Source organism: Podarcis cretensis (assembly GCF_951804945.1).
Source record: "Podarcis cretensis genome assembly, chromosome: 7".
NCBI classification, from domain to species: Eukaryota; Metazoa; Chordata; class Lepidosauria; order Squamata; family Lacertidae; genus Podarcis; species Podarcis cretensis.
The window spans coordinates 9,437,098-9,463,623 of record NC_137176.1 but is presented as its reverse complement, the minus strand read 5'-3'; the positions used below and the strand labels follow the sequence as shown (position 1 = coordinate 9,463,623).

The following is a 26,526-nucleotide window of genomic DNA, read 5'->3' as shown; positions in this document are numbered from 1 at the left end:
ACTGTAATCAGTTACCATTGTTGACTGTTCACTAACTATGAGCTGTCCATAGTTTCCTGTGGAGGGTGAGGAGTGGAAGCTCCCAAAGAGTTATTCCAATTAAGCATCAAGTCCGAACACTATTGAATACTAGCACCTGAAATCTTTCTATGCTATGTGCAGCTGCTGGTAAGACAAGGCAAATAGGAGCTTCTGTTTCACTGAAAATACTATTTTTTTCTATATGGGGGAGAGAGGATTTTTCAAGGAAATGTAATTTTGTGCATTGTATCTTATTTGTGTAGGCTGCAGTGTGATGATGAATGTTTGGCTCTTGAAAGAAACAGGTAGGTAATAATTTTATAATTTAATTTAGCAAGATGGATTGTGTGCTATAGCAGTTAAGAATGTTGGACTAAGACCTGAGAGACCAGGGTTCTAATCCCCACTTAACCACAAAGGTGACCTTGGACCACTCATTGTCTCTCTACCTTAACTACCTCACAGGGTTGTTATGAGGATAAAATATGGTGAGGGGAAACATGTGCACCACCTTGGGCTCCTTGGAGGAAAGGTGGGATATAAATGTAATAAAACAACCAATCTATTCTAGATTGGGTGGAAATATATTGGAATTAAATTACGTAAGATTAGGAGGAGGTAACCTGAACAGACTGGAATTTATTTGTATTTCATTTATTTAACAAACTTTTGTTCCTTCCATTAAAAAAAGTGCTTTGTAGGGTAGCTTGCAGGTACACAAAAAACGAAACATTAATAAAATCCAAAATAATGAGAAGCAAATAAAAAAGGAGAGTGATGAAGGCAATATAAAACTAGCCACATCCTGGATTTAAAACATTTAAAGGCCTAGAGCCGGGGAAAAAATTTCCCTTGGCACTGAAAAAGTAACAAAATGGGGACCAGGTGAGTTTCTTGATCAGGGGCACCAGTGTCAGCACTGAGAAGAGCCTCTCCCTAGTAGCCAGTGGCACCCAGAAAAGGGCCTTCAGAGAAGACCTCACTCTATGGTAGGCTGATGATGGGGCAAGTGAGTAATCTAGGACCACTCTGGTCCCAAGCTGTGTATGGCTTTGAAGGTAAGCACTAGTACTTGGAATTGTGCTTGAAATGGAATGGGAACAAGTGTGGCATCACCCATGCCTGTGGGCAACTTGGAATTCCGTTAACCTCTGGAGGTGAACTGTTGGAAAGGGTCCACCACACCTGTGGAGGGGAGCAGCCTTCCTCAGTGTAAATGGCAACAAAAAGTTACCAGACCACGATGAAGCCATAAACAGGAATTCCCTACTTGTGTAAATGAGAAGCATTTATTTGGCATAATCATGGGTCAGTAGCAATGTTAGAAACAGAGATGAAAGCTAGGAGCTAAATGGCACCTTAAACCTAGGATATGAGCGCAACAACAGAACGTCTAGGTGCGCTTTTTTATAACGAACGCAAAGCTGAAAATGAATTAACTGCAGCTGAGACATTATGTTCATTTTTCACATGGTCTAGTCCTTCCGCTGCCCACCCCCCTAATATTCTTAAGTGTATTGGATCTCTTCTTCAGTTTTCAGAGAGTAGCTGGAAATGGGGAGGCAGAAAAAAACTCCTTTCCTTCCACTCTGCAGTTTTAATCTGAAATCCTTGGCCTAGTACTGTGCCCAGAGCTCAGAAACTGCTCGCGCTAATGAAATTTCCTGTCGCAAAATGCATCTAGAACAATGGGAATTTCAAACACTGGTCAGTCATGGCTTAAAAAACTCTTGAGCACCTCAAATCATGTAAAAGAAAAAAAAAACCCAGAGGTGAATCGTGATTCTGTAGTATAATGACTGTGTATAAGAAAGGCTTGAAATCATGTGAATGCTGTGTAGTTTAATTTTTGTCAAATATTGGGGTAGAACAATTACTTTTTAATATTCATTAATTAGGCGGTTTGCTGAGGCTCTTCATATTGATGACAGTTCTGATCCTTTTAATGTCCGTGCCTCTGTACCCAAGTACAGTGATAGCTTGAAAGAGGATGCAAGGTATGTATCGTTGTTACTTAGTGGTTTGTGTATTCTCCAGGGACACATTGGTAGCCCTTTGACTTCAGTGTCCAGAGGTTATAGCTGGAGAATTGTTTTAATGTTAAAATTCTAGTTGGTCTAATTTGCAAAGGTTTGATTAAATGCTTATACTGATAAGTGCCTCTTCTCCCCCATACATGATAGGGAAATTTGTTTGAATGTTTCCCTCTTTTCTTGCGAGTTCTCCAAGAAAATAATGGTGGCATAACTATGTTGTTAGTAGCATGTTTAGTACAGTTGTACCTTGATTCGCGAATGCCTTGTTACTCGAACGTTTTGGCTCCCAAACTGCAAACCCGGAAGTGAGTGTTCCGGTTTGTGAACGTTCTTTGGAACCCAAACGTCCAGTGTGACTTCTGATTGAGTGCAGAAAACTCCTGCAGCCAATCGTAAGCCACAACCTTGGTTTGCGAACGTTTTCAGAAGTCGGATGGGCTTCCAGAACGGATTCTGTTCAAAAACCAAGGTACTACTGTATATTGAACATAAACTGTGGGTGGGGGCATAATTTCATGCCTCAATGGAGCACATGGGCAATGGAATTCTGTACTTTTCCCCTGCCTAGGGTTTCCCTTCTGTAGCTGATTTTTCTTTTACACATGTTCATTTCCAGTATTGGAGCTGGTTTCAGCTAGGAGGAGCACTGTGGCGAGAGGAAGCATGTGGAGGAAGGTTCAGAATCTCCATTTCAAATTGATTTAAGATGTCAATGCGGTTTATGGCAGCTATGAAATTGGCAAGTGCCATATTAGTGATAATTAAATAATTAGGGACAAATTTATGGCGGAGAAATCGCTGAATGGCTGCTTTCCACAGTGGCTTTGTTCTTCCATTGTTGGATAGAACAATCTCTGGATCCTGGGAATCACGAGGAGGAAGAGTGCTGTTGCACTCAGTCCTGCTTTTGGGGTTCCTGTAGGCATCTGATTGGCCACTTTGAGAAGACGATGCTCAACTAGATGGACTGTTAGCCCAATCAGGCTTTTATGTTCCTACCTAGTGCTTTATTTGTGATTCTCACTGAACTCCATTTGAAGGCACAAAGAGGCCACTGGTCCAAAGACGTTGGTGACCTCTTGGGAAAAAAGCAGTGAAACGATATGTATGATGCTTACTTCATCAGTATTTAAATGCAGTGGGAATGTTGAAGCTCATATATACTTTTTTTTTTTAAAAAATGTGGCTTTAAAATGAGGCATAATGAAATTGGATTGCAAGTGAGTGTCTGAAACCACTCACAGTGTAACCTGTATGATTTGTGCTGGGAAAACACTGGTGTATTTCAAATGCTATGTATGGATAGCAGCAGTCCTCCTTACATTTGTCATACAATTCTTCATTATTACAGGAAAGATTTAAAGTTTGTTAGTGAAGTTGAGAAAGAAATGAAAGCCCTTGTAGAAGCAGTAAATAAGGTTAGTAACGGGGGAACCTTTTATTTCCTATTAATTTTTTTAAGTTTATATACGTTTCAGCCATGAACAAAACTAAATTTTATTTTGTAAGATTTCTTTAACTTACGGGGCAGAGAGAAATATGTATATATGATGCACATATGTAAATAAGCTCGGGTGCTATAGATATTTTTATTATAGCAATTAACAGTTGTGATTCAAAGAAGTGATACATATTTATTGTAGATAGTTCATTCTCTAGTCTTGCAGATTAACACATAACAGAAGCTAGAAACTATATGCTTCATTCTTCTCCAACCTTCATGAAAGAAATATATAAAATAAACATCTCTCTGTAATCCAGAGCAAGCATACAAAGAAGAGCCATTGCTTCCCGCCCATGAACAGAGAACACCGCAGAATCATCCATGAGCTTGCTCAGGCTTACGGCATAGAGAGTGTGAGCTATGATAACGAACCAAAGCGCAATGTTGTTATCAGTGCGGTGAAGTATGTTGTTCCATTTTCTTGTTATAAGTTGCAAAATAACCTCCTTAACAGACACTGTAATATTCGCATTTGTTCTATTTAAGCCTGTTCTGTTTTTGCATTTGCACTGTGCAAACATCTCGTGCGTTCTTTCTGTGCCACGTATTTCAAAACAGTGTTTTGTGTTGCGGAGAGGAATGTGTCCTCATGAACATTTCTGTTGTTGAAAACGTTCCTCATTTGATTCATTATACAGTGGTGCCTCGCAAGACGAAAAGAATCCGTTCCACGAGTCTCTTCGTCTAGCGGTTTTTTCGTCTTGCAAAGCAAGCCCATTGACGGCTTAGCGGATTAGCGCTATTAGCAGTTTAGCGGCTTTTAGCGGATAAGCAGCTTTAGCGGCTTAGAAAAAGGGGGGGGGGAGGAAAAAAAAACCCGCAGGAACTCGCAAGACATTTTCGTCTTGCGAAGCAAGCCCATAGGAAATTTGTTTTGCGATATATATATATATATATATATAGATATATATATATATATATATATATATATATATAAAACATATTTGAATTCTGTAATAGTTGGCATCAAGTCAGATTTTCATATAGAGCAAAAGTCAGCATAAGCACCATTAGTTAGTTAATCAGTCTTCCTCCCAACCCTCATTTTTATAGACTTTGTAGACTTGTCTGTTGTCTTACTGTGGGAGCAGAGAGGAGGGACATTGTTTCTGTCCATCAGTATTAACTTGGTGGATGGGGTTTTTTTTGTTTCTAATTTTCTCTGTACAACACAACTACTCACTAGTATTTCCAAATAACGCATGACATTAAATGAAAGCATTATCCTATCCCGCTGGGGTTCTTGTGTGAAGCGAGATCTATACAAAGGACGTGCTTTCCTCCCTTGCTTTCAAAGCCCATTTCTTTTTAAGATTTTGATATAGAAGTGGGTGTGAGGGAATGAGAGGAAGGGAAATCTAGTTGCAGCCATGTAGGCATCCTTTGTCAAAGCTCATTTATATTATGGCTCATTTATATTATGTCAAAGCTCATTTATATTATGGCTCTCTTTCTCCAGAGGGAAATCAGTTTGCCCAACAGTTACTCTGACTTCGCTGCTTACCAAGGAAAGGCAGACGAGGCCCCCACCACCTATTCCTCATCACAAACAATCAGAAAAGTAAGTACTATTGCTTTGAAATATTTGTGCTGTATTTTTTATCAGTGTGTTTTCTGAAATAAGATACATACACTTACAAATGGGCAAGCTGGCAATGCAGCCCAGTCTGTCCTACTGCCGCAGAAGATAGAATCGGGATTTAAAATGATAAAAACAGATTGGAGAACTGGGCCCAATCTAACAAAATTAATTTCAGTAGGGACAAATGTAAGGTTCTTCACTTAGGCAGGAAGAACCAGATGCACAAATATAAGATTGGGGGCACCTGGCTTACTAGCTGTACATGTGAAAAGGATCTAGGGGTCTTAGTGGACCACAAGGTTAACATGAGTCAACAGTGTGATGCAGCAGCAACAAAAGCTAATGCTATTCTAGGCGGCATCAACAGAAGTATAGTGTCCAGATCAAGGGAAGTAATTTGTTGTTGTTGTTTAGTCGTTTAGTCGTGTCCGACTCTTCATGACCCCATGGACCAGAGCACGCCAGGCACTCCTATCTTCCACTGGCTCCCGCAGTTTGGTCAAACTCATGTTGGTAGCTTCGAGAACACTGTCCAACCATCTCGTCCTCTGTCGTCCCCTTCTCCTTGTGCCCTCCATCTTTCCCAACATCAGGGTCTTTTCTAGGGAGTCTTCTCTTCTCATGAGGTGGCCAAAGTATTGGAGTCTCAGCTTCAGGATCTGTCCTTCCAGTGAGCACTCAGGGCTGATTTCCTTAAGAATGGATAGGTTTGAGCTTCCTGCAGTCCATGGGACTCTCAAGAGTCACCTCCAGCCCCGTAATTCTATAGTACCACTCAATTCTGCCTTGATCAGACCACTCCTGGAATACTGTGTCCAATTCTGGTCACCACAATTTAAGAAAGATGTTGACAAGCTGGAACATGTGCAGAGGAGGGCAACCAAGATGACCAAGGCTCTGGTAACCAAGCCTTATGATGAGCAGTTGAAGAGCTGCGTATGTTTAGCCTGGAAAAGAGGAGACTGAGATATGATAGCCACCGTCAAGTATGTCAAGGGCTGCCACATGGAAGAGGGAACAAGCTTGTTTTTTCCTGCTCTGGAGGGTAGGATTCAAGTTGGAAGAAAGGAGATTCCGACTAAACATTAGGAAGAACTTTCTAACAGTAAGAGTTGTTTGATAGGGGAGAGGTCTCCCTTGGGAGGTTATGGACTCTCCTTCCTTGGAGGTTCTTTAGCAGAGGTTGGATGGCCATCTGCCATGGATGCTTTAGCTGAGATCCCTGCATTGTAGACGGTTGGACTAGATGACCTTTGGGTGTACTTTCCAACTGTACCATTCTGTTATTCTATGAACATCCGAAGGGCCACATCTTCCTTACCGTTGGTCTAGGGCTAGACACTGTCTCCCAAAACCTTGGAAAGACTCCCTCAGTTGATGCCCCAGTCATTTTAAGCCATAGCCACAGCACAAATGTCTTATCCTGCACAAGCATGTAGTTGCACAATCAGGAAGTGGACTTTGATTTTGAATCCTGTCTCTTTATCTGCAAGGCTGCTAAGTATCAGTGCACTGACTTGTATTCTTCTGATGCAATATTTGGCAGAAGAGTTTTCCAGAAGGTAGTCTCAGTAGGAATCCCACTATAGTAAAACATTACTGGAGAAAGCAAAATTTAGTTTTAATTAAGAACGGGGCAGGGCAGCCCACCCCAGACTTAAATAGGAAGCACACGCATTCATGTTGGTTGTTTGGGAATAGCAAGACTTAGCATTTTTTGTGCAGTCCACACACCCTCACTAGGTGTCTTAAAATGCTTAATTTAGTGGGATTACCTTCTTTCCTCTTGTCATCTTTTCGTTAGCTCACCTTGTTACCTTGCTGTAACAGTGCTTAATCTTACTCTTTAAGTTTAGGAGCTTCTCCAGGTTCCAAGCATAGTTCAGGGAATGGAGGGGAAGCTCTCCCCTTTAACGTAATTTGTAAGGTGACTCTGCCTGCTGACCAAAGACCAAGGTGCTATTGTGTCAGTCCAGAATGCCCTGCATTACTGAGAACCCCAAAATTTGATTTTTACCTGAAAGTATCAAATTTTTATTTCTCCTTCCCCCCATTCTGTTTTAATTTCAGGCACGGGAATAGCAGCACAGAGAGAGGATTCAAAGAGGAGCCTGTGATTGACTACTTTGATGTACAGGACTGAAAAGATGAATGTGAAATTTGTACCATTGAAAAGTGGAAGTGATGCTACCAATCATTTTTTCCGTTGAAACGCTTTGTACTCAGTGTATCCAAAGTACATCCTGGAAACGGCAGATGAAAAGAAATAGCTTGTCATTCTTTAACCCTCTGTGTGTGTGTAACCAGCTTTGGGGTGGGGGGGAAATGAACATAGAATGTAAGTGCAAGTTGAATGTACCTCTCAACAGCCTGCATCTGACGCTGCAAAACCTATAGTGGTTCGTAAGGACAGAAAAACAAGTTGGCATCTAAGGTAATCTGCTATAAAATATAATGAATTATATCTCCTATGTAAGATAAACTTTTTGTCTGGGTATAAGGCACAGTGAAACAATAGCCCTATGCAAGCTGTCTCCCCTCACTCATGCAAAATTGCACCCACCTTGTGTGATTGGCAGCCCTGCCCTCTGCCATCAATGAGCTGTGGAGAGCTCAGAAGCAGGAAGCTTGTTCCCTGTATGATCAGAAACACCCTGCGCGGTCGGGGCCCTAAATCATTCTGGGAGTATAGACCTATAGTGCTGGCTCTTTGTTTTAGACCTTCCCCCAACCCCAGTATGGATACAAGCTGGAAGGCAAAGACTCAGGGATGGACAACAAATGCATCTGCAACAAATCCTTAAAAGTTTTCAGCTTAAGGAGACAAGTTAATTGAATTCGTGAAGTACGAAATTAGGGATGCTGATGTATCCAGATGAAGTGATGAAAGCCAGCTTTTCAGTCAAAGCATTAGGAGGCATAGTCCCATAGCAATTTGAACTTTGTGCAGCCTAGAAACAGTAGGATTGGTGAGTCAGTAAGTTTATACCCTTTTGTATCTAAACTTGAGTTGCCTTTGCCATAAGTCTAATGCTGGATATTTTCAGGTGGTAAGTGTATGGAGCTGGGGATTTTTTAATGTCATCTGTAGGTTCCTTTTGGGGTTTTTTTAATGGAAATGAGCTTATCGGTTATTCTTCAGTTAGGGTAGCATGTAGCCTTATGCTTTGCGTGTAGCGGTAACAAATAATAATTATTTTTTGCATTTTTATCAGTGGCCAGACAGCAATTGAATATGGTTACTGTACTTGAAATGAAATATAAAGCCACCTTATTATTTCTCCTCCTCTTCCTCTTTGCAAACTGTGACCCATATATTTCCTTAACATTCTTCCTGCTTCGTACCCCTTCCTTTTGTGGACAGCTTCAAAGCTACAGGAGTGCCCCCATGGATGCACCTTACTAAAAATAATAGTGTGTAAGGATTTTAGATGAGGGTACTGTTTAGTCAGTTTTACTTAATTTGTGCCCTGCCTTTCCATTAAATATGTGTAACGGCATTTTATCAGTATGCAGGGGAATCCTGAAGCGGTTTGGACTATCTGTGTCTGCCTTGTGAACACGTGCAAGTATCCATTCTTGGTGCATTATGATTTAAATTAGTGGAATGGTTTGTAACAAGAGAAGAGGCCAAACCCAAGTTCCTAGTAGAATTTATAAGTTCCTCTTGCACAGAGACATTGGGTTAAGTGGCCCTGCAGCACAGACAAGTGATTGTTCCTTATATTACACGTTTATTATTATTTAAATACCAAAAAGTTGAGCACAATTGCGCCTTTCCCACAGAACCTTAAAGTAAAATGCACTTCCTTTCTGTAAATGGAGTGGAGCTGTGCTTCTGGCACCCCTATCCAGTGGTTGGTTTTCCTGCATGGTAGGGATTTTGCACTCACTAACAGTTCTGATGCCCCCACCCCAAAGACATGCACAAAATAGGTGCTATGATACAGCTAAAATCACATGAATGCAGAAGGGATCAATCAAGACTCAAGTGGAAGTGCAGCTCTACATTCCTCCAACCAGTACAATGTACTTCTGCTGCATCAATACACAAGAAGGATGTAGCTGAACATGATGAACAGAGCCCATAAGCACTGAAATGTTTATTCCTTTTCATTACTTAGCCGTTTTCATTTATGTGGATAGTGGTTTTTAAGTGACTGGTTCTGCTATTGCTTGGTGAAAAAGTGCCATGTATACATTAAGGGATTAAACTGGTGTTTCTCTTTGTTGGTTTTGTAACATCTCAGCTTTTTAAAAATTGCCATTCTCATTTTATTCACTTCTCATTTGGTTTTTGCACATTTTGGTAATCTGAGAGGGAAAAGTCTAATTGGAACAAGTTTTTCAAACTTCTCTTTTGCAATTATAAACAGGGCATTTGGATCCATACATGCAAACAGTGCAGGCAGAATTTTAGGACTGAGGCTTAGTAATAATTACATATTCAAAACTGCTGAGAATACTCAGTGCTTTGTGTGCATCGATTTGTGTGTAATCTAAAGTTGTGAAAATTGCTATGGAAACCATTCCTAATGGCATTTCTCTTGATGTACTTCATGATGAATTAAGTGAATTGATTTATGTTTGGTTTTTAATAAGTTATTTGTCAAAACTTTATATATATATACATACACACACACAACTTGCTTGCTTTCAATTCAGTGGTGTAATAAATGACTGACTTTATAAATTTGTAATATAAAACTGTAATAAAGTTCAAATGGATCTTGTCCATCAGTGTTCTGACACCATGCAAATGCTCCTCCAACTTTAGATTAATATCTTCTATCACCATTTACAGAAAACATAGCAGTGGAGGACTTTGGGCTTTCTAATTTCAGCAGGCCCTGTGCAAGGCCAAAATTTGGCACCCTTTCCTCCACCTCTCGCCTTCCACTCCAAGTCATTTTTGCGGCACCCTCTCAGCTCGGCACCCGGTAGGCAAACCGGTAACACTCCCCTGAAACTGCCTCTGATCATAGTTCAGACTGATTAGCAAAGCCTAAATTTAATGCCTCATTTGTCCTGACAGCACTTCAAATTTAGCCTTCAGGAGCTGCAGAGCCTCTGGCCACTCCAATGCAAGAGCCGTTCGGATTTTATTCATCAGGTTCCCATGTCTTGTACGTTTCACACCTTTTTAATTAGGGAAGACTCGCAATGCTATGCCAGTTTCAACAGCCTCATCCAATAGCACAAAAAAGTCTGTGTTTTTTGCCTCTTTTAGATCATATTTGGCCAATTTGTCCCCTTAGGTGCCATAGCATTATCACTTTACTAGTAGCTTTTCACACTCTATATCAAACTGTTTGCTGTCACCCTTGGCGAATATAATAATATTTATTTATACATACATACATACATACATACCCCGCCCATCTGACTGGGTTTCCCCAGCCACTCTGGGTGGCTCCCAACCGAATATTAAAAACACAATATTTTAAATACCGTATTTACCCTTGGTTGCTGGAGACATGGTTTCAAGCTGCCATTGGGCTTTCTGGCAAGCCATACCATTTTTGCATGATCTTAAAACATTCATTATTTAATACTATCTCATTGATTCTCCTCTGGTATGATATTAATCTATCCCAATAATATTTATAAAATTCCACAGTGTACCCATTGCAGCAATTTCTCTCATAATAATTGGTTCTTCCAGGAAGGACTAATCCTCCTTTGTTGGAAATAAACTGTTTACGGTACATTTTTCTGATAGTTAGAATTTTGCTTCATTTTTTTTTATCCCCGTACAGTGGTGCCCCGCAAGACGAATGCCTCACAAAACGAAAAACTCGCTAGACGAAAGAGTTTTCCGTCTTTTGAGGTGCTTCGCAAGACGAATTTCCCTATGGGCTTGCTTCGCAAGATGTTTCGTCTTGCGAGTTCTTGCGAGTTTTTTCCCTTTTTTCCCTTCCCCCCCTTTTTCTAAGCCGCTAATAGCCGCAAATTGCCGCTAAACCGCTAATAGCGCTAATCCGCTAATAGCCGTGCTTCGCAAGACAAAAAAACCGCAAGACGAAGAGACTCGCGGAACGGATTAATTTCGTCTTGCGAGGCACCACTATATCTTTTTCCATAATAAGCAGCAGAGTTCTATTTCCTAATCGTCACAACTCTCTGCATTTGTGCCATACCTCCACCTAGTGGTCAGTATGAAAGTAGCAAAGAATCTGCACTAATTTGTTGAAATTTGTATGACAAGCGAAGTCACACATAGCTGCAACCCTGGATTCAAAACAGAAATCAAACATTGCTCTGTGTCTCTTGATTCCCAGTTTGATACTTATTCTCCAGCTCACATCACTGCAAGCTCTCAACTCTAGCTTTGTCCTTCTATTTATCCCTGAGTTGAGGGCGGGGGGCACCCATTTGCAATCGCACACAGAGCCCCTTTCCTTTGTTCCCCTTAATGGCCCATCAGCACAGAAATCTAGCCTGGCTTACATTTTAACAATTGCTGGATCCAGGGATGGAAGGATCTCACATATATCCTACTTCACCCCCCTGCAAGCCATAACACTTATTTCAAATTCAAGTGATACAGACTAGCATCAGCTAGTCACCACAGCTCTCCAACACCCCCAAAGAAATTTTGGAGTGGAGGAGGATTGCAAACTTTAGACAACCACCTTAGACAGGAGGCGGGCAAGTGTGGAGGACTCCCTGGTCCTGAATGGGGTAACTGCCCCTGAAGGACCAGGTGCGCAGCCTGGGGGCCATTTTGGACTCACAGCTGTCCATGGAAGCACAGGTCAATTCTGTGTCCAGGGCAGCTGTTTACCAGCTCCATCTGGTATGTAGGCTGAGACCCTATCTGCCTGCAGACTGCCATGCCAGAGTGGTGCATGCTCTGGCTATCTCCCACTTGGACTACTGCAATGTGCTCTACGTGGGGCTACCTTTGAAGGTGACCCGGAAACTACAACTAATCCAGAACGCGGCAGCTAGACTGGTGACTGGGAGCAGCTGCCGGGACCACATAACACCAGTTCTGAGAGATCTGCATTGGTTTCCGAGCACAATTCAAAGTGTTGGTGCTGACCTTTAAAGCCCTAAATGGCCTTGGTCCAGTATATCTGAAGGAGCGTCTCCACCCCCATCGTTCTGCACAGACACTGAGGTCCAGCTCCGAGGGCCTTCTGGCAGTTCCCTCACTGCGAGAAGGCAAGTTACAGGGAACCAGGCAGAGGGCCTTCTTGGTAGTGGCGCCCTCCTTGTGGAACGCCCTCCCACCAGAGGTCAAAGAGAACAACAACTACCAGACTTTTAGAAGACATCTGAAGGCAGCCCTCTTTAGGGAAGCTTTTAATGTTTGATGTATTACGGTATTTTAATATTTTTTTGGAAGCCGCCCAGAGTGGTATAATAATAATAAATTATTATTATTATTATTATGCACCAAGTTGATCCAGTTTGAAATGCACAATGCAGAGTTCTTTGTGAAAAGGGGATGCAAGGATGCCAGGATAAACAGCCCAACAAAATTTGAAGCTTTCATTTGCAAACCAGATGTTACAGAAAGGTTTTCTCCCTCATGAAAAAAGTAACTCTGGGAATGAGGAATAGAAATTGGAGTGAAGGAATTAGCCGACCTAGGCTGACTAAATTCATATACACAAAGGATGGGGTATACTCTGTCACACATACACAATACCAAGGAACCGGGCTACGGATCTTATAAAAAGCAACAATAGGAAGAAGGCGAGGCCTCAGAGAAGGGGGGGCCTTTCTGAATTTGCACCGTTTCAGTCTTCTCATGTAGTTGTAATCCTTTTTGTGAGCTGATACAGTGGTACCTCAGGTTACAGACGCTTCAGGTTACAGACTCCGCTAACCCAGAAATAGTACCTCGGGTTAAGAACTTTGCTTCAGGATGAGAACAGAAATCGTGTTCTGGCAGTGCTGCGGCAGCAGGAGGCCCCATGAGCTAAAGTGGTGCTTCAGGTTAAGAACAGTTTCAGGTTAAGAACGGACCTCCGGAACGAATTAAGTACGTAAGCAGAGGTACCACTGTACCCAGATCAAGCAAGGACCATTTGGCCAGCTCAGAAATACTCGGCTAACTCAGCCCCAAAGGTCCGTGACGCGGACAGCAGACGCTAGTCCCTCAGAAACTCCGCCAGAGTGCTGCAATCTCTCTCTGATTTGGCTACCAAGCAGGATGGAGCAGCACTTTGGGATGGAGAATAAAAGGAGCCGTTTCTGAGGGAGAGTGATATGATTTGAGGTGGGAGATTGGGGTGAACACGGAGTTTGACTGAGGGAGAACTGGTTCTGATTTGGGTTGAACATCCGTGCTGAGGAGACTACTGATAAGCAAGAGGAACGAGCCTTGCAGCTTAGATAGAAAGTTGAGTGTCTGGGGAAGGTATACAGAAAAGAGTTAACTGGAGGGTGTGCCAGAAAAGTTTGTTTTTTTCTTTTTCCCTGCCAGCAAATGTTTAGCGGACGGCAGCTTACAATTTGCTGGGGTTCCAGCAGGAGGGGTAGTTGAAAAGGAGAGGATTTGGAGAGATAGTTCATAGTTTTGGGGGTACTTGGGATTGAGGTTGGGAGAATAGATTGGGAGATAGGAAGCGAGAGGAGAGAGAGTTGGTTCTGGGTAGGAACAGCCACTCTGAGGAATGTATCAAAAGCTAGAGAAAGGAGACTCTGGACTTAGTGTGAAGGACAGTGTGTGGTGTCCTGTCAGAGTAATTAGGCCAGTAATTAACTGGGAGGCTGAGGCTGAGCCAGGAGAAGTAGAAGCTGTGAGGATACAGTCTACTTAGGACTCATTCCAGTCAGGAGGGGAGAGATTATTCTACAAAAAGAAGATCCCTTGGGTCTGTTACTTGGAGTACCTCAGGAGTAGGGTTGTCTAACGGACAGGAAGTACCACCTTGGTTAAGAACAAAAGTATTAAGCAGTAACAGCTGCGCAACAACTGAGAAAGCACTGAAGTGAAAAAACATCATGATCTATGTTTTACCCACTTGTGTCATAAACTTCCTTTGTTAAAAAAAAACTCTTTATTGTTTATTTGATCAAATCCTGCCCGAGACTCCAAATTATTAAGTTTTCCCTGACACAAGTCCGCCCACAAGACAATCTGAGGTAGTTTGTGGGAATTTGTGTTCTGTGAGGTGGGTGCACTATACAGTGGTACCTCGGGTTACATATGCTTCAGGTTACATACGCTTCAGGTTACACACTCCACTAAGCTTCAGGTTAAGAACTTTGCTTCAGGATAAGAACAAAAATCGGGCTCCGGCAGCGCGGCGGCAGCTCTGGCGGTGTGGCAGCAGCAGGAGGCCCCATTAGCTAAAGTGGTGCTTCAGGTTAAGAACAGTTTCAGGTTATGGACCTCCAGAACGAATTAAGTACTTAACCCAAGGTATCACTGTATTTAAGTGAGGGCAGGCCCAACAGCGCCAGGGGGGAAAGTGCTGTTGCGCCATCTTAGTGGGCTGAGTCTGAGGAGAGGTAGAACCTGTGGGAATACAGGCTACCTGGGTCAAATTCCTGTCAGGAGGCGAGAGTTCTTCTAGGTAAAGGAGACTCCCATGCCAGATCCTCTGGGTCTGATATACTCATCCGAATACCTCAGGGGTGGGATTGCTAAGAGAGTGGGTAACTTGACAAAAAGTACTCCTCACTCGTGAACGGTATTAAGCTGTGAAGGAAGCCGTGCCGTGTCAAAAGAAGTCCACTGTAATAACGAAGTAAAGGAACGAGAGTGAAGCAGCAGAAACTGAGTCAAGCATTTCACCACCTATTCTAGAAACCCTCTGTTCTCGAACCCAATTAATAAACCATGTTAAAACCTGAAGCACCTGCCCAAATGAAACGTAAGGACATAGAAAAGAGTAAGAGAAACTGAAGTGTAACAACTAATTTTGAGTAAAGGGAGTTAAAAAGAGAAGCTGTGCCTGAGACATCCTTGTATTTAGTTTAAGTAATTTAGTTCTACCTGAAAGAACATGTCTCCTGACACAACTTTATTTCACCAACTTCTTTTTTTGTGTGTGTAAATAAAACTTTCCTTGTTGGATTAGCTCATGGCTGAATCGCAGATTCCCTCACACAACACACACACACACACACACCTGCCACCAGATAGCCTGAGGTAAATTGTAGACATTCATTTAACTGGTGTACCGTGAGGTAGCAGTTAGCAGAGTGAGTCGGCTACAGATTAGAAAGACGAAGGGAAACAGTGCCAGATTTTCCAAAATTATGAGTATTGCCAGAGGCCTGTAAAAATCAAAACAGGAAAGGGACTATCTCTTACTCTACCAAGTTTCCAGAATACATCTTTCCTAGTTATACAAAAGGCTCCAACTATGGTTTCAACACGTTCCAAAGAAGTGTACCTAGGGAAGTTTATTCATCAGCCGTACCTCACAATATTTGTAGTGCTGAGGTTTTTGTGCAAACTTCCTTAACCACAGCTAAGGATGAGCAAAGCTATCAATTTCTGTTTTCATTTTTATAGCTTTAAATTCTGTTTTTCACATTTCTGCATCATATATATAGACTGCAACATAACAGTACTGAGTAACAAAAGAAAAAATAATATATTTATTTGCATATATCTCCATTCATTTGCATATCTACCATTTTTTAAAGAAGGTTTTCATGAAAACTCATCAGCATTTGAACTTTTATCCTAATAAACATATTTTGTATGCAATTTTGTCTAAGATATATTTATTCAAACAAGTTCCGCTAATATAATGCTCCTTTTCACTTATACAGTGGTACCACGGGTTACATACGCTTCAGGTTACAGACTCCGCTAACCCAGAAATAGTGCTTCAGGTTAAGAACTTTGCTTCAGGATGAGAACAGAAATCGTGCTCCGGCGGCACGGCGGCAGCAGGAGGCCCCATTAGCTAAAGTGGTGCTTCAGGTTAAGAACAGTTTCAGATTAAGAACGGACCTCCAGAACGAATTAAGTTCTTAACCTGAAGTACCACTGTATTCATTTTTATATACAGGTGGCGACCATTTTAGGCATATCCAAATCATGCACGATCACTGACGTGCTGGTCCTTTTGCACCTAGAAGAGGGTGGAATGGAGACGAACGGAATGGGGTGCACTTATGCAAGCTCCACTGTTTTGTGTGGGGTCTGAGAATGGAACCCCCATGTGAATTGGTCTCAGCCTGTACACTTTATATACATTTTCCCCTAATGTATGCATCATGTACACCTTTTCGGACTGGAGAATCATAGAGTTGGAAGGGAGCCAAGGATCATCTAGTCCACCCCCCTGCGATGCAGGAATCTCATCTAAAGCATCCATGACAGATGGCCACCCAATTCTTCATTCAGAAGTGCACTGCAAAAATCTGGAGAAGCAAATTTCTAAGGGTAGCTGCAATTTGGTTCACATCTTGCTATGGGAAGCATAAATCAGATAAATTTGCAGGAAAATATGTACCGAACTGAGTTTCTCCCCAATTGCTAACCACAGCTAATGGACATATTCCCTTAGGCACCCAATGAATATAAATATGATGCAATTCAATTTAAAACTTTATTGAATAGAGGAATCAGCATAGAAAATTTATACCGAACGTTATTTCTTTATGTTTCAGGACTATGTTACCAAGGAAAAGAAAACAGCTTTTCTGCCCCTAACCAATTACTTGGTCACTTTATTTATTGGTTGATTCAATTGGTTTTGCCCATGAGTATGTGGTTAATGCACTGTACTCTGGTAGGGAAAGACCAGGACCTGCCATTTGCAATAGCTACTGTATGTCTCTCACACACTTTCACTCTACTTGGGCATGGTCTACTTGTAAGCAGTGGCAGTAGCTCAATTCATGATACCTCCCTAACTAGCTAAATCTACAATGGCTTGGTTGAGTGGTGATGGTGACTCAGGACTAGGAAGAGGCAAAACAACAGGTGAAATGTTGTACATCTTTGGCTGGCTGAGAGATGGGTAGTGCAGCAGACACACTGAAGTCTACTCCTGCCCTGAGGTTCACCAGCTGGGTGAAACCCACCTGAGCACCCTAGTGCCTAGGGGAGAGGATTAGTGAGTAGTGAACTGCTCAGGCACAGGTTGCTGAATGGAGCAAAGTCAGGTAGCTGTTGCTATCACCACCAGCAGGTGGGTCTGTCTGCGCATTTGTGTGCCTGAGGAAGGATGTTTTGGGGCAAATAGATTAAGTCTGTGGTATATTTTAATGTTAAATGTTACAAATGTTTCCTTCTGGAAATTTTAAAAGCATATCCTTGTCACTAATTTTTCCATGATGCGTTTTTGGAGAATAGACAGTTAGATGTATCTACTCAGCCAATTCAGCATGTCCTTCCTTGCTTCTTCAATGTAAGGTCTGTCTTGAGGGTTAATATCTTCCCTTTTACGATGTACAAAACCATGAGTTTGTCCGGGATATATTTTCACTTCATGCTCAACTTTGCATTGCTGTTTCAGCTTCTGTTCAAGGGCAGTGACCTGCAACAAAAAAATATACCCTCACATTACTGGTACTGAAATAATTTCTTTCTTTATGAGATTGCCAGAGTTCACTTGTCACATCTTGGAACAGAGACAAAAAAAAATGGTATAAATATATGACCTTCAGATCTCCAAGAGAAATATCAACTCAGCCAGCCAGAATAGCCAGCATACTCTGGATTTCAGATAATTGTAAGCCATTCCCCACCCCCAAAAAAGCATTTTCTTCAGCAAAATTTATACACCAGGAACATTGCTCCTGATTCAGGAACTCAGTTTTTGAAATAATGCCTTACTTGGTCAAGAGGAATTACTTCATCTTTCTCTGCAAAAATGAAAAAGGTGGGGTTCATCAGGTTGCAACTGTCCTCTGTAAATTTGATCACTCCTAGAATGCATTCAACAATAAAAGTTACATTAAAATGAAGCACGCCAAACACTTTCAGTAAGAGTGCAATATTAAACATTTTGCATGCAAATCCTTTCATATATTTTTATTTTGCCAAAGGTTCAAAATCAGGGATGAGCAATGGCATATTTGTCTCCTTAAAGTGAATCCCATATAGACAAGGACTTGAAGAGCGAAAGGACTGGTAAAACTCATATTGATGTTGACAAGTTTGACTTGCAGGTAAATTTCAAGTCAACATCCCATGAAATATTTTGATCTGGTTAAGTTAGTAAAATGTATCCTTTCATACTGGTGTTCATGCAAAGCCTGACATTAAGCACCAGTTTATATGTGGTGAGCTATACAAAATAATAGGCTCCTAATATTGACACATGCTCTAATGGACGAGTGTCCATTAAAGGAAAGTCCTATTGAATCAAACAACAGCCTATCTGGTTCAACATTCTGGTTTTTTAAGGTAGCCAGTCAGGTGCCTCTGGAAAGCTCATCTGCAGAACATGGAAGTAATATCCATCTTTGATTGTTGCTCCCATGCAATTGTTATTCAGCGGCGTGCTGCCTCTAAACACAGAAGGTTCATCCAAGCAAACAGGCTCTTGGATATGCCCAAAATATCTCTTGGGATCCTCAGAATGATTAAAATAGCTTAAAATTCCAGTCATTTAACAGCACATATGGAGCAAAAGAAAAGACAAAAATGATTTCTGGTGCCTTTCAGGTACTGAATGAATGTAATTTCAGAGAAAAATAATAGGATCTTATAATAATCAGAGGTCTGTGGTTAATTGTTCTGGCAGCTATATTCCAATAAAACCTCCTTCTAAAAGATTTGCTTTAGGGTGGAGTGAAAGGAAAAAAGGAATCACTGAGCTAGCCTAGAATAAGTTTAGAGTGGTGATGAAAAACCAGGCATAACTATTTCAAATGAGGAAGTACAGATTAGGTGATACGAGTTGCATGTGAACAGCTTCTGTGCAAAGTATAACAGGGATATATTTTCTAAAACCTGGTGCAAGTGTCAAAAACATTGTGCTGCAAAGAAAAGCATATTCTGGCCATTATTTCTAACGCACACAGTGATATCAATACAGTATTCTTATTGTAGCTACACATACCATAGAGGGATACGCCCGCCTTAAAGATAGAATATTTCAACATCAGATGATGTACTGCAGCTCCACCCCAACAAAATCCAATGACACCTATCTTCTTTGCATTACATTGTTCCTTCAGATACTGCAAGACAACATCCGTTTCCCTAAAGCACAGAAATATAAGTGAACAAAAAGGCACCAGTGAAAAGACACCCTTACAAGGAGCCCTCACAAATTTGCACAATGTTGAGAATTTAAGGGTATAAACAAAAACAAGAAAGGCTTAATGGGGCCAAAGGGCTGCTGCAAACTTCCTTTGTAACTAGTGGCAAATTTGCCAGTAAAGTCTTTTGTTAGGGAAATTATAGTTAATTTGCCCACAGGCTTAAAAAATGGCCGGAGACACATTTAGAAAGTGAGAATAATATTGGAAAAAGGCATTTGTTTCTTCCTTATCCTCTTTGTGAGGGAAACTGCAGTTTTTTAATGGAACAGAGAAAGTGGCAAAGGGTAAGCTTTGCTCTGTTGAAAGCTCTTTTTTTTGGTATGTGTGGAGGGTGCTTCTTTCGACATCTGCTTTTTGTAATGTTTAAACTCTTGGTCTCCACCTACAGTCAATATTTTTTTTAATGAAGTCAGATATTGCAAAGCTCCTTTAGGACTTTAGAACTCTCTCTTCATCCAAAAGAAACAAAACTCCGGCAATCGCCGTACCCCGTAAGTTCTCACGATCACTTGAAAAAAGTATCATTTCAGAATCCAGCTGTGTAGCTCAGGATCCAACTGCCATTCAATGATTTGATGGAATGGAAAGACAAAGCTGGGTGCTATACTTTTATTTCAAATCTACAGATGATCCCACCCAGTGGTTTTGTGAAGATGCAAAACAGCATGGGAGATGGTGCAACGTTGTGGCACCTTTGCAGGCCAATGAACATGGGAAAACAACCACAGATTTGTTGTTGTTTAGTCATTTAGTCATGTCGTGACCCCATGGACCAGAGCACGCCAGGCACTCCTGTCTTCAACCACAGATTAGTGCCCTTTAAAAACTCTCAACCCAAGAGGTTGGTAGAGGATAATTCCACGGCCAATGTTTTTTTGCATAAATTTTAAAATTTCATTTTATAATGTATATAAAACAGAGAAAACTGTTATGAGAACAGATGAGAATTAAAAGCGGATAAAGAATAAAATAATGAGTACAGTTGCATATGGGTAAAATAATAACAAGCTCCAAGTAAATAATCTTAGCGCTAAAACCCAAAAAATCTTGCCCTAATTTACATTCCCACCATAAATGATAATATAGCCAATGGTGCTGAACAGTTTTATCAGAGGGAGATGTTCAAACCGAACATAGTTTGAATCTGCAAATCCTCTCTCCACATGTACAGTTTAATCTGATCAGTCATACCATCAGCCTCAAAAATCCACAGCAGGAAGCAGTGTTTTTTTTCTGGGGGTACATGGGGGTATACATACCCCTAAACATTTTGTGAATCTAAGTTTGGCCTCATTGAGGGGCAGTATTTCAATATGAGTTGGAAAATGAGAGTACCCCTCAACATTTTTTAATGAAAAAAAGAAATTAACTTAAACCCTTACTTGTTGATATTCTTGGAATCTCGTGTTTTTAGCCAGTCATCAAATGCAGACCAATCATTAGATAGCTTCCAAGGTTCTTGTCCCTTATAAAAGTCTGGACAAATTGCTCTGCATAGAAAATAAATTTAAGTTCATTCTTCAAATATCACAGCACTGGTATAAATACAACTAATCCAGAATATGACAGCTAGACTGGGAACAGCCACTGGGCCCATATAACACTGGTCCCAAAGGATCTACACTGGCTCCCAGCACGTTTCTGAGCACAATTCAACATGTTGGTATAGACCTTTAAATCCCGAAACAGCCTCGGCCTTGTATACCTGAAGGAGCATCTCCCTCTCTATTGTCCAGTCTGGACACTGAGATCTAGCTCTGAGGGCCTTTTGGTTGTTCCCTCATTGCGAGAAGTGAAATTACAGGGAATCAGGCAGAAGGCCTTCTCGGTAGTGGCACCCGCCCTGTGGAACACCATGCCACCAGATGTCAAGGAAATAAACAACTATCTGATTTTTAGAAGGCACCTGAAGGCAGCCCTGTATAGGGAAGTTTTTTTAATGTTGGAGGGTATAATTTAAGAGAAACAGAGTGATGTAACCAGAAAGCAGGGAAAAACTGCAATGTGTCCTGCAAAGCAAGAGAAGCTGGTGCCTTTTGTGGTGCTGCTGCTGCTGCGAACTCTTCCATTATAGGTTTCAGGTTGTTTATATGTGTAAATCAGGGTGGCCCAATGTGTATTCTCACTTGCTCCCCTTGCAATTTCTTGTGGGTCTCCAACATATACTATTAATCAGAATAGGACAGAGAGCCTTCTCAGAAGGCAGAGGGCCTTCTCAGTAGTGGCGCCCTCCCTGTGGAACGCCCTCCCTTCAGATGTTAAGGAGATTAAGAACTACATAACTTTTAGAAGACCTCTGAAGGCAGCCCTGTTATCGGGAAGTTTTTTATGTTTGGTGCTTTATTATGTTTTATATATATTCTGTAAGCTGCCCAGAGTGGCTTGGATATAAATAATACACATTTACTACTTCAGCTAAAGGTAAAAAGTTTAGCCAAGCAAAGTATTTTTGAATAACTACATCAGCTTGCACTTTGCATTCACAATTCATAATGCAGAAATATGTCAACTGAAAGAGATAAGACTAAGAAAAATAGAGACAATTTCTCACGTATATCCATGGGATGCGAGCATATCTGCTATGTATCTGGTGTTTGGTAGCTGCCATCCAAAAATGTCATGAATCACAATCACAGCTTTGTCTGTGCTGTGGGAGGGCTTGTTGATGTAAGCCTTGATGTGCCCAACAGAAATTTCTTGCCCATGCCCTTCATATTCAAATTTGTCTCCAATATCACATGGACATGGTTTTTCTTCATTAGCCATCTGTAAAGTTTTAAAGATGCATAAAGGTTAATGTAACTAAAGTTTAATAGAAATAAGTCTGTATACTCTACAGTTGCTGCAGGTGGTTGCTGGAGTCTGCACGAGTGCTCTGTGACACATAGAGTCAGATAAAAACATATCAGATACATCAAAATTCTCAAAAGATCAACTCACGGAATCCTAGAGGAATTGCTGATTTTTAACTAGGGCCATCATAAGTGGCACAATGATTTTCTTAAAGAAATCCTAGTGGCTTGCACCTTAAAGCTCTTTCTGTGAATGGAATGAGGCTTCCCCCATCTCCCCTTTCCCTTTGTTGTCTCTTGCAACCTTTGTTAATTAGGTCTTCTTCAAACATATTATCTGGGTTCTGGGGTCCTATATGGAAGGAACAGTTCCACTTATTGTATGAACCAAAGTTTGGTTTCAGGAAGCCATGGTGATGATCATATGCCTAAGTCAAAGGCTGGAGGAGCAGAAAAACATCCTTGAACACATGAATCATTCTTCCTAACACACACACAAAATCCTAGATTTTTCTTAGGCTTGTTTCTTTTCCCCCTTTTTTTCTCTTTCTAATCCTAATGGGTTGTTTTTGCTCAGGAATCTTCCAATGGAAACCTCAGTTAAATTAGGGTATGGATGATTTCAGGGGAAGCTGAAGGAAGTCTTATAGAAAGAAATCTGTGATAACAAGGCGTAAATTGTTTTACTTTCTTGTTTGTTATGATTTAAAAAACAATAAAAATTATGCAGAAAAAAAAAATATCATACCATGATTTTTTCCTTGGTACTTTTGCTCTTTAATTACCTGGACTGGAGGGAGGATGCTAGGAAAATAATTGCTTTCTTATATACCTTACGCAGCTAATGCAAATAGCTTTATATTTTTCTATCTAGTGCTTATAATAGATTTGTAATGGTTTCATTTATTCATGTAATTCGTGTTATATAATTATATTACTTCTATATCAATTACTATTTTAAATGCATATTTATTATTTTTCACCATTTGTCACTTGTTTGTAGATAAATTTCTAATTCACTTTCTTTTGGTGTGGTTCTGGCTTTTTGGTCACTATCCATATGCTCATTGGAGTCAATTAATATAGTTTGAATTTAGGACCTGTTTTTCCACACAGGTTTGGGTAGAAATGCAAGGAAGGAGGGTGAAAATGTGACTGGAAGACCTACCAATGTGCATAAAGTGAGTGGCAATCCTAAGATTGGAGAAATGTACTGCTGAATTCAGTGGGGGTTACTGCCAAGTACTTACAGCCTAAATCATACCAAAGGTAGCAAGAGGCCAGGGGAAACATGACAACTGTTATGCAATCTGGGATGACTTTATTGATTATGCAAACCATGAGGCATATGGTAGAACAGTGCCTATGGTCTTTAGCGCAGTTTGGCATTCATGAAGCACATATTTTAATCACTATTTTTTTCTCCTTTCCTCATGCCTTTGTATAAAACCCTGCATACCAGAATGGCTGCTGATGCAATCTATCTTTTTCTTTGTGGCCAACAATGGATGTTCCTATGCATCATTTAATGTTAAGAATGTGATGGTTTTAGCATATACACTTCAGCAAAGCTCTGTTGGTGTATTTGGGGATGACTCTCTGATGGTAGTTGTTTCATTTTTCATTTTGATTTTCTGTAATTGTGTAACTGTTACGTGAAAGTAAATACAGTAATACCTCATGTTACATCCGCTTCATGTTACGTTCTTTCAGGTTACGTCCCGCAGCGACCCGGAAGTACCAGAAAGGGTTACTTCCGGGTTTCGCCACTCACACATGCACAGAAGCGCAAAATGACGCCACGCGCATGCACAGAAGTGGCGAATCACAACCCGCACATGCGCAGACGCGCTGCTGCAGGTTGCGTTCTTTTCATGTTGCAAACGGGCCTCCGGAACAGATCTCGTTCGCAACCAGAGGTACCACGCTGTCTGTGTGTTTTGTGTGTGTGTGTGTGTGTGTGTGTTAAAGAAGTCAGAGAGGCTAAAGCGCAGAATCGAATTATTTATCTTTGCAGTTTGTTCATGGCAACAATGGAACAGTAGTTAATGAATAACCCAGTATCTTGTTTGTGCTGGTCCCATGATGTCCTTGTGATAAATTTAATCTCTTTGCAGACATGGTATTTTCTCACACAGTTAACAGTCACCAAACAACATTTCTTGGGGTTTCTCCATAGTGTTCAGAATTCTTTATGTCTTTGCACAGGGGGCAGCAAACTTTTTCAGCAGTGTGCTGGTCCACTGTCCCTCAGACCTTGTGGGAGGCCGGACTATGAAGGAAAAAAATGAACGCATTCCTATGCCCCACAAATAACCCAGAGATGCATTTTAAATAAAATCACACATTCTACTCATGTAAAAACACGCTGATTCCCAGACCGTCTGTGGGCCAGATTTAGAATAGGCGATTGGGCCAGATTCGGCCCCCGGGCCTTAGTTTGCCTACCCATGTGTTTGCACATTGATTTTGGGAAGTATACTGGAGCCCTTCCACCAACCTTAAAATGGGTAGTACCGACATGCAATGAGGAAAATGGGACCCCTAGCTGGGAAAGATGGTGCGTCAGATGCTGTTGTAAAAGCCCCCAGCTACTCTTATTATTACAGAATGCTTCATCGTGTGGCCACAAGTTAAGTCTGGGGCCAGGGCAGGGGGTACAGTCCAGATCTAGCTCCAGAGGGTGGCAAGTCTGTGCATTTGCTCCACCTCAACAGTGATATAATTTTCGCTTTGCAGAAATGTCAGGATCTATGTTAGATAATAAGGGACGCGGGTGGCGCTGTGGGTTAAACCACAGAGCCTAGGGCTTTCTGATCAGAAGGTCGGCGGTTCGAATCCCTGCGATGGGATGAGCTCCTGTTGCTCGGTCCCTGCTCCTGCCAACCTAGCAGTTCGAAAGCACATCAAAGTGCAAGTAGATAAATAGGTACCGCTCCAGCGGGAAGGTAAACGGCATTTCCGTGTGCTGCTCTGGTTTTGCCAGAAGCGGCTTAGTCATGCTGGCCACATGACCTGGAAGCTGTACGCCGGCTCCCTCGGCCAATAAAGCGAGATGAGCACCGCAACCCCAGAGGTGGCCACGACTGGACCTAATGGTCAGGACTCCCTTTACCTTTTTATGTGAGATAATGCATGGCTTCCATGCTTGCCTTTTTTACAGTTAAGGAAGCTCATTGAAAATTCCAAGTCCGTGGGTTGCCAAAATCCTGGAACTGGCGCTGTGTCCCTCTGCCAATAGCACTACACATTTTGAAATAGATGTGGGTAAATCGAACCTTACTAAAAGTGCAGGAGAACCGATGAGCAAGCTGTTGCCGTCAGTTATTTTTATCAAGGCACCATATACTCATGGAGGCATCTCTGCCTCCCTCCCACTCAACTTCCTGCAGAAAACACTTTGGCATATCACGCTGGGACTCTTACGTACCTGGAATTCCAAAGTTCTCCGTTTTCTTTTCTTCTGGGAGGTTAGAAAGGGTTATTTCCCAAAGCTGTGGAAGATTTTTGAAAGGGAAAAGAAATCAGCTTGTCTGCTAACGGGTGCTGCGGCTTCTCCCACACAGCTTCCCTGAGTGGGCCTGCTGCAGCCTTCATGTGAAAGAAAAAAGAATTTGCTTATTACAAAACAGCACCAGAGGTGACCCAGAATAACCCAGCTAGGAAGTGGGAGGAGACTTGAACTCCTCCTCCTCTGATCTTCCAATCGTGCTTCTTTAGCATACAGTAGTCTTCTCTGTTTCCTTATTTATCCCTAACCCATTCAACTGTGCACACGAAACGTAAAAAACAACATCTTGCCACAGCTCTGCTGTTTTTGCTGTTAAAAAAAATCTACTTTATTCTATCTCACTAGTTACTAGTTACTCACTAGTACTTTATTCTATCTCATTAGTTGTGAACATGTGTATGAACTTAACAGTGCTTAGCTTATTTTTTTAGTTGCTATTCTGCTCATGTTAATATTGTTTTATAGATTATAAATGCCACATTGATTTGTTAACCGTATAACCTTTGCTGCAATTTGATGTACAGTATAGCTTATTTTTTAAGTTGCCATTTTGTTAATAGGGTTTTATAAATTGTGATTGTTCCATTGAGTTGTTAACTACTTTATATGATTCATGCTATATTTGTGATGTTCTTTATGTTTTATTATGTTATTGTTATTTATCGTTTGCTTTGAGATTCATTGGAATGAAAAGCGGCATAGAAATGAGAAATCCAATCAAGCAAATCATTAATTAATGATTGCTTAAAATATATATTCATTACACATCATTCACACACTGGAGTACAAATGTTGGTATCAACAGTTAGTGCTCTCCCAACATTTGGTAGTTCATAGCTCCCTTTTTATTTTTAACTCTTTACCATGCAGTCTCAAGTTGG

The 26,526-nt window shown here is 41.2% G+C and overlaps 2 protein-coding genes across 4 annotated transcripts in view; one reads left to right on the top strand and one right to left on the bottom strand.

Moving 5' to 3' along the window:
- Positions 1-9,878, top strand: part of NFX1 (nuclear transcription factor, X-box binding 1) — a 37,092-nt gene extending 27,214 nt beyond the window's left edge. The window contains exons 19-24 of one of the 3 annotated variants that reach the window (XM_079983943.1): positions 285-326; positions 1,920-2,018; positions 3,409-3,475; positions 3,819-3,914; positions 5,021-5,122; positions 7,214-9,878. In XM_079983943.1, the coding sequence (XP_079840069.1) occupies positions 285-326; positions 1,920-2,018; positions 3,409-3,475; positions 3,819-3,914; positions 5,021-5,122; positions 7,214-7,225 (418 nt within the window). In that variant the 3' untranslated portion in view covers positions 7,226-9,878. Of the gene's footprint in view, positions 1-284; positions 327-1,919; positions 2,024-3,408; positions 3,476-3,818; positions 3,965-5,020; positions 5,123-7,213 lie in introns of those variants that run through there. The other 2 variants (XM_079983942.1, XM_079983944.1) reach the window with 2 other exon arrangements.
- A 6,777-nt stretch (positions 9,879-16,655) lies between these two features.
- Positions 16,656-25,749, bottom strand: LOC307220260 (carboxymethylenebutenolidase homolog). Its single transcript, XM_079984021.1, has 6 exons — positions 25,565-25,749; positions 21,894-22,108; positions 20,725-20,832; positions 19,138-19,280; positions 17,907-17,998; positions 16,656-17,607 (listed from the first exon to the last, which is right to left on the bottom strand). The coding sequence occupies exons 2-6, from the start codon at positions 22,106-22,108 to the stop codon at positions 17,428-17,430; spliced, it is 738 nt and encodes a 245-aa protein (XP_079840147.1). The 5' UTR covers positions 25,565-25,749; the 3' UTR covers positions 16,656-17,427.
- Positions 25,750-26,526: the final 777 nt, after the last annotated feature.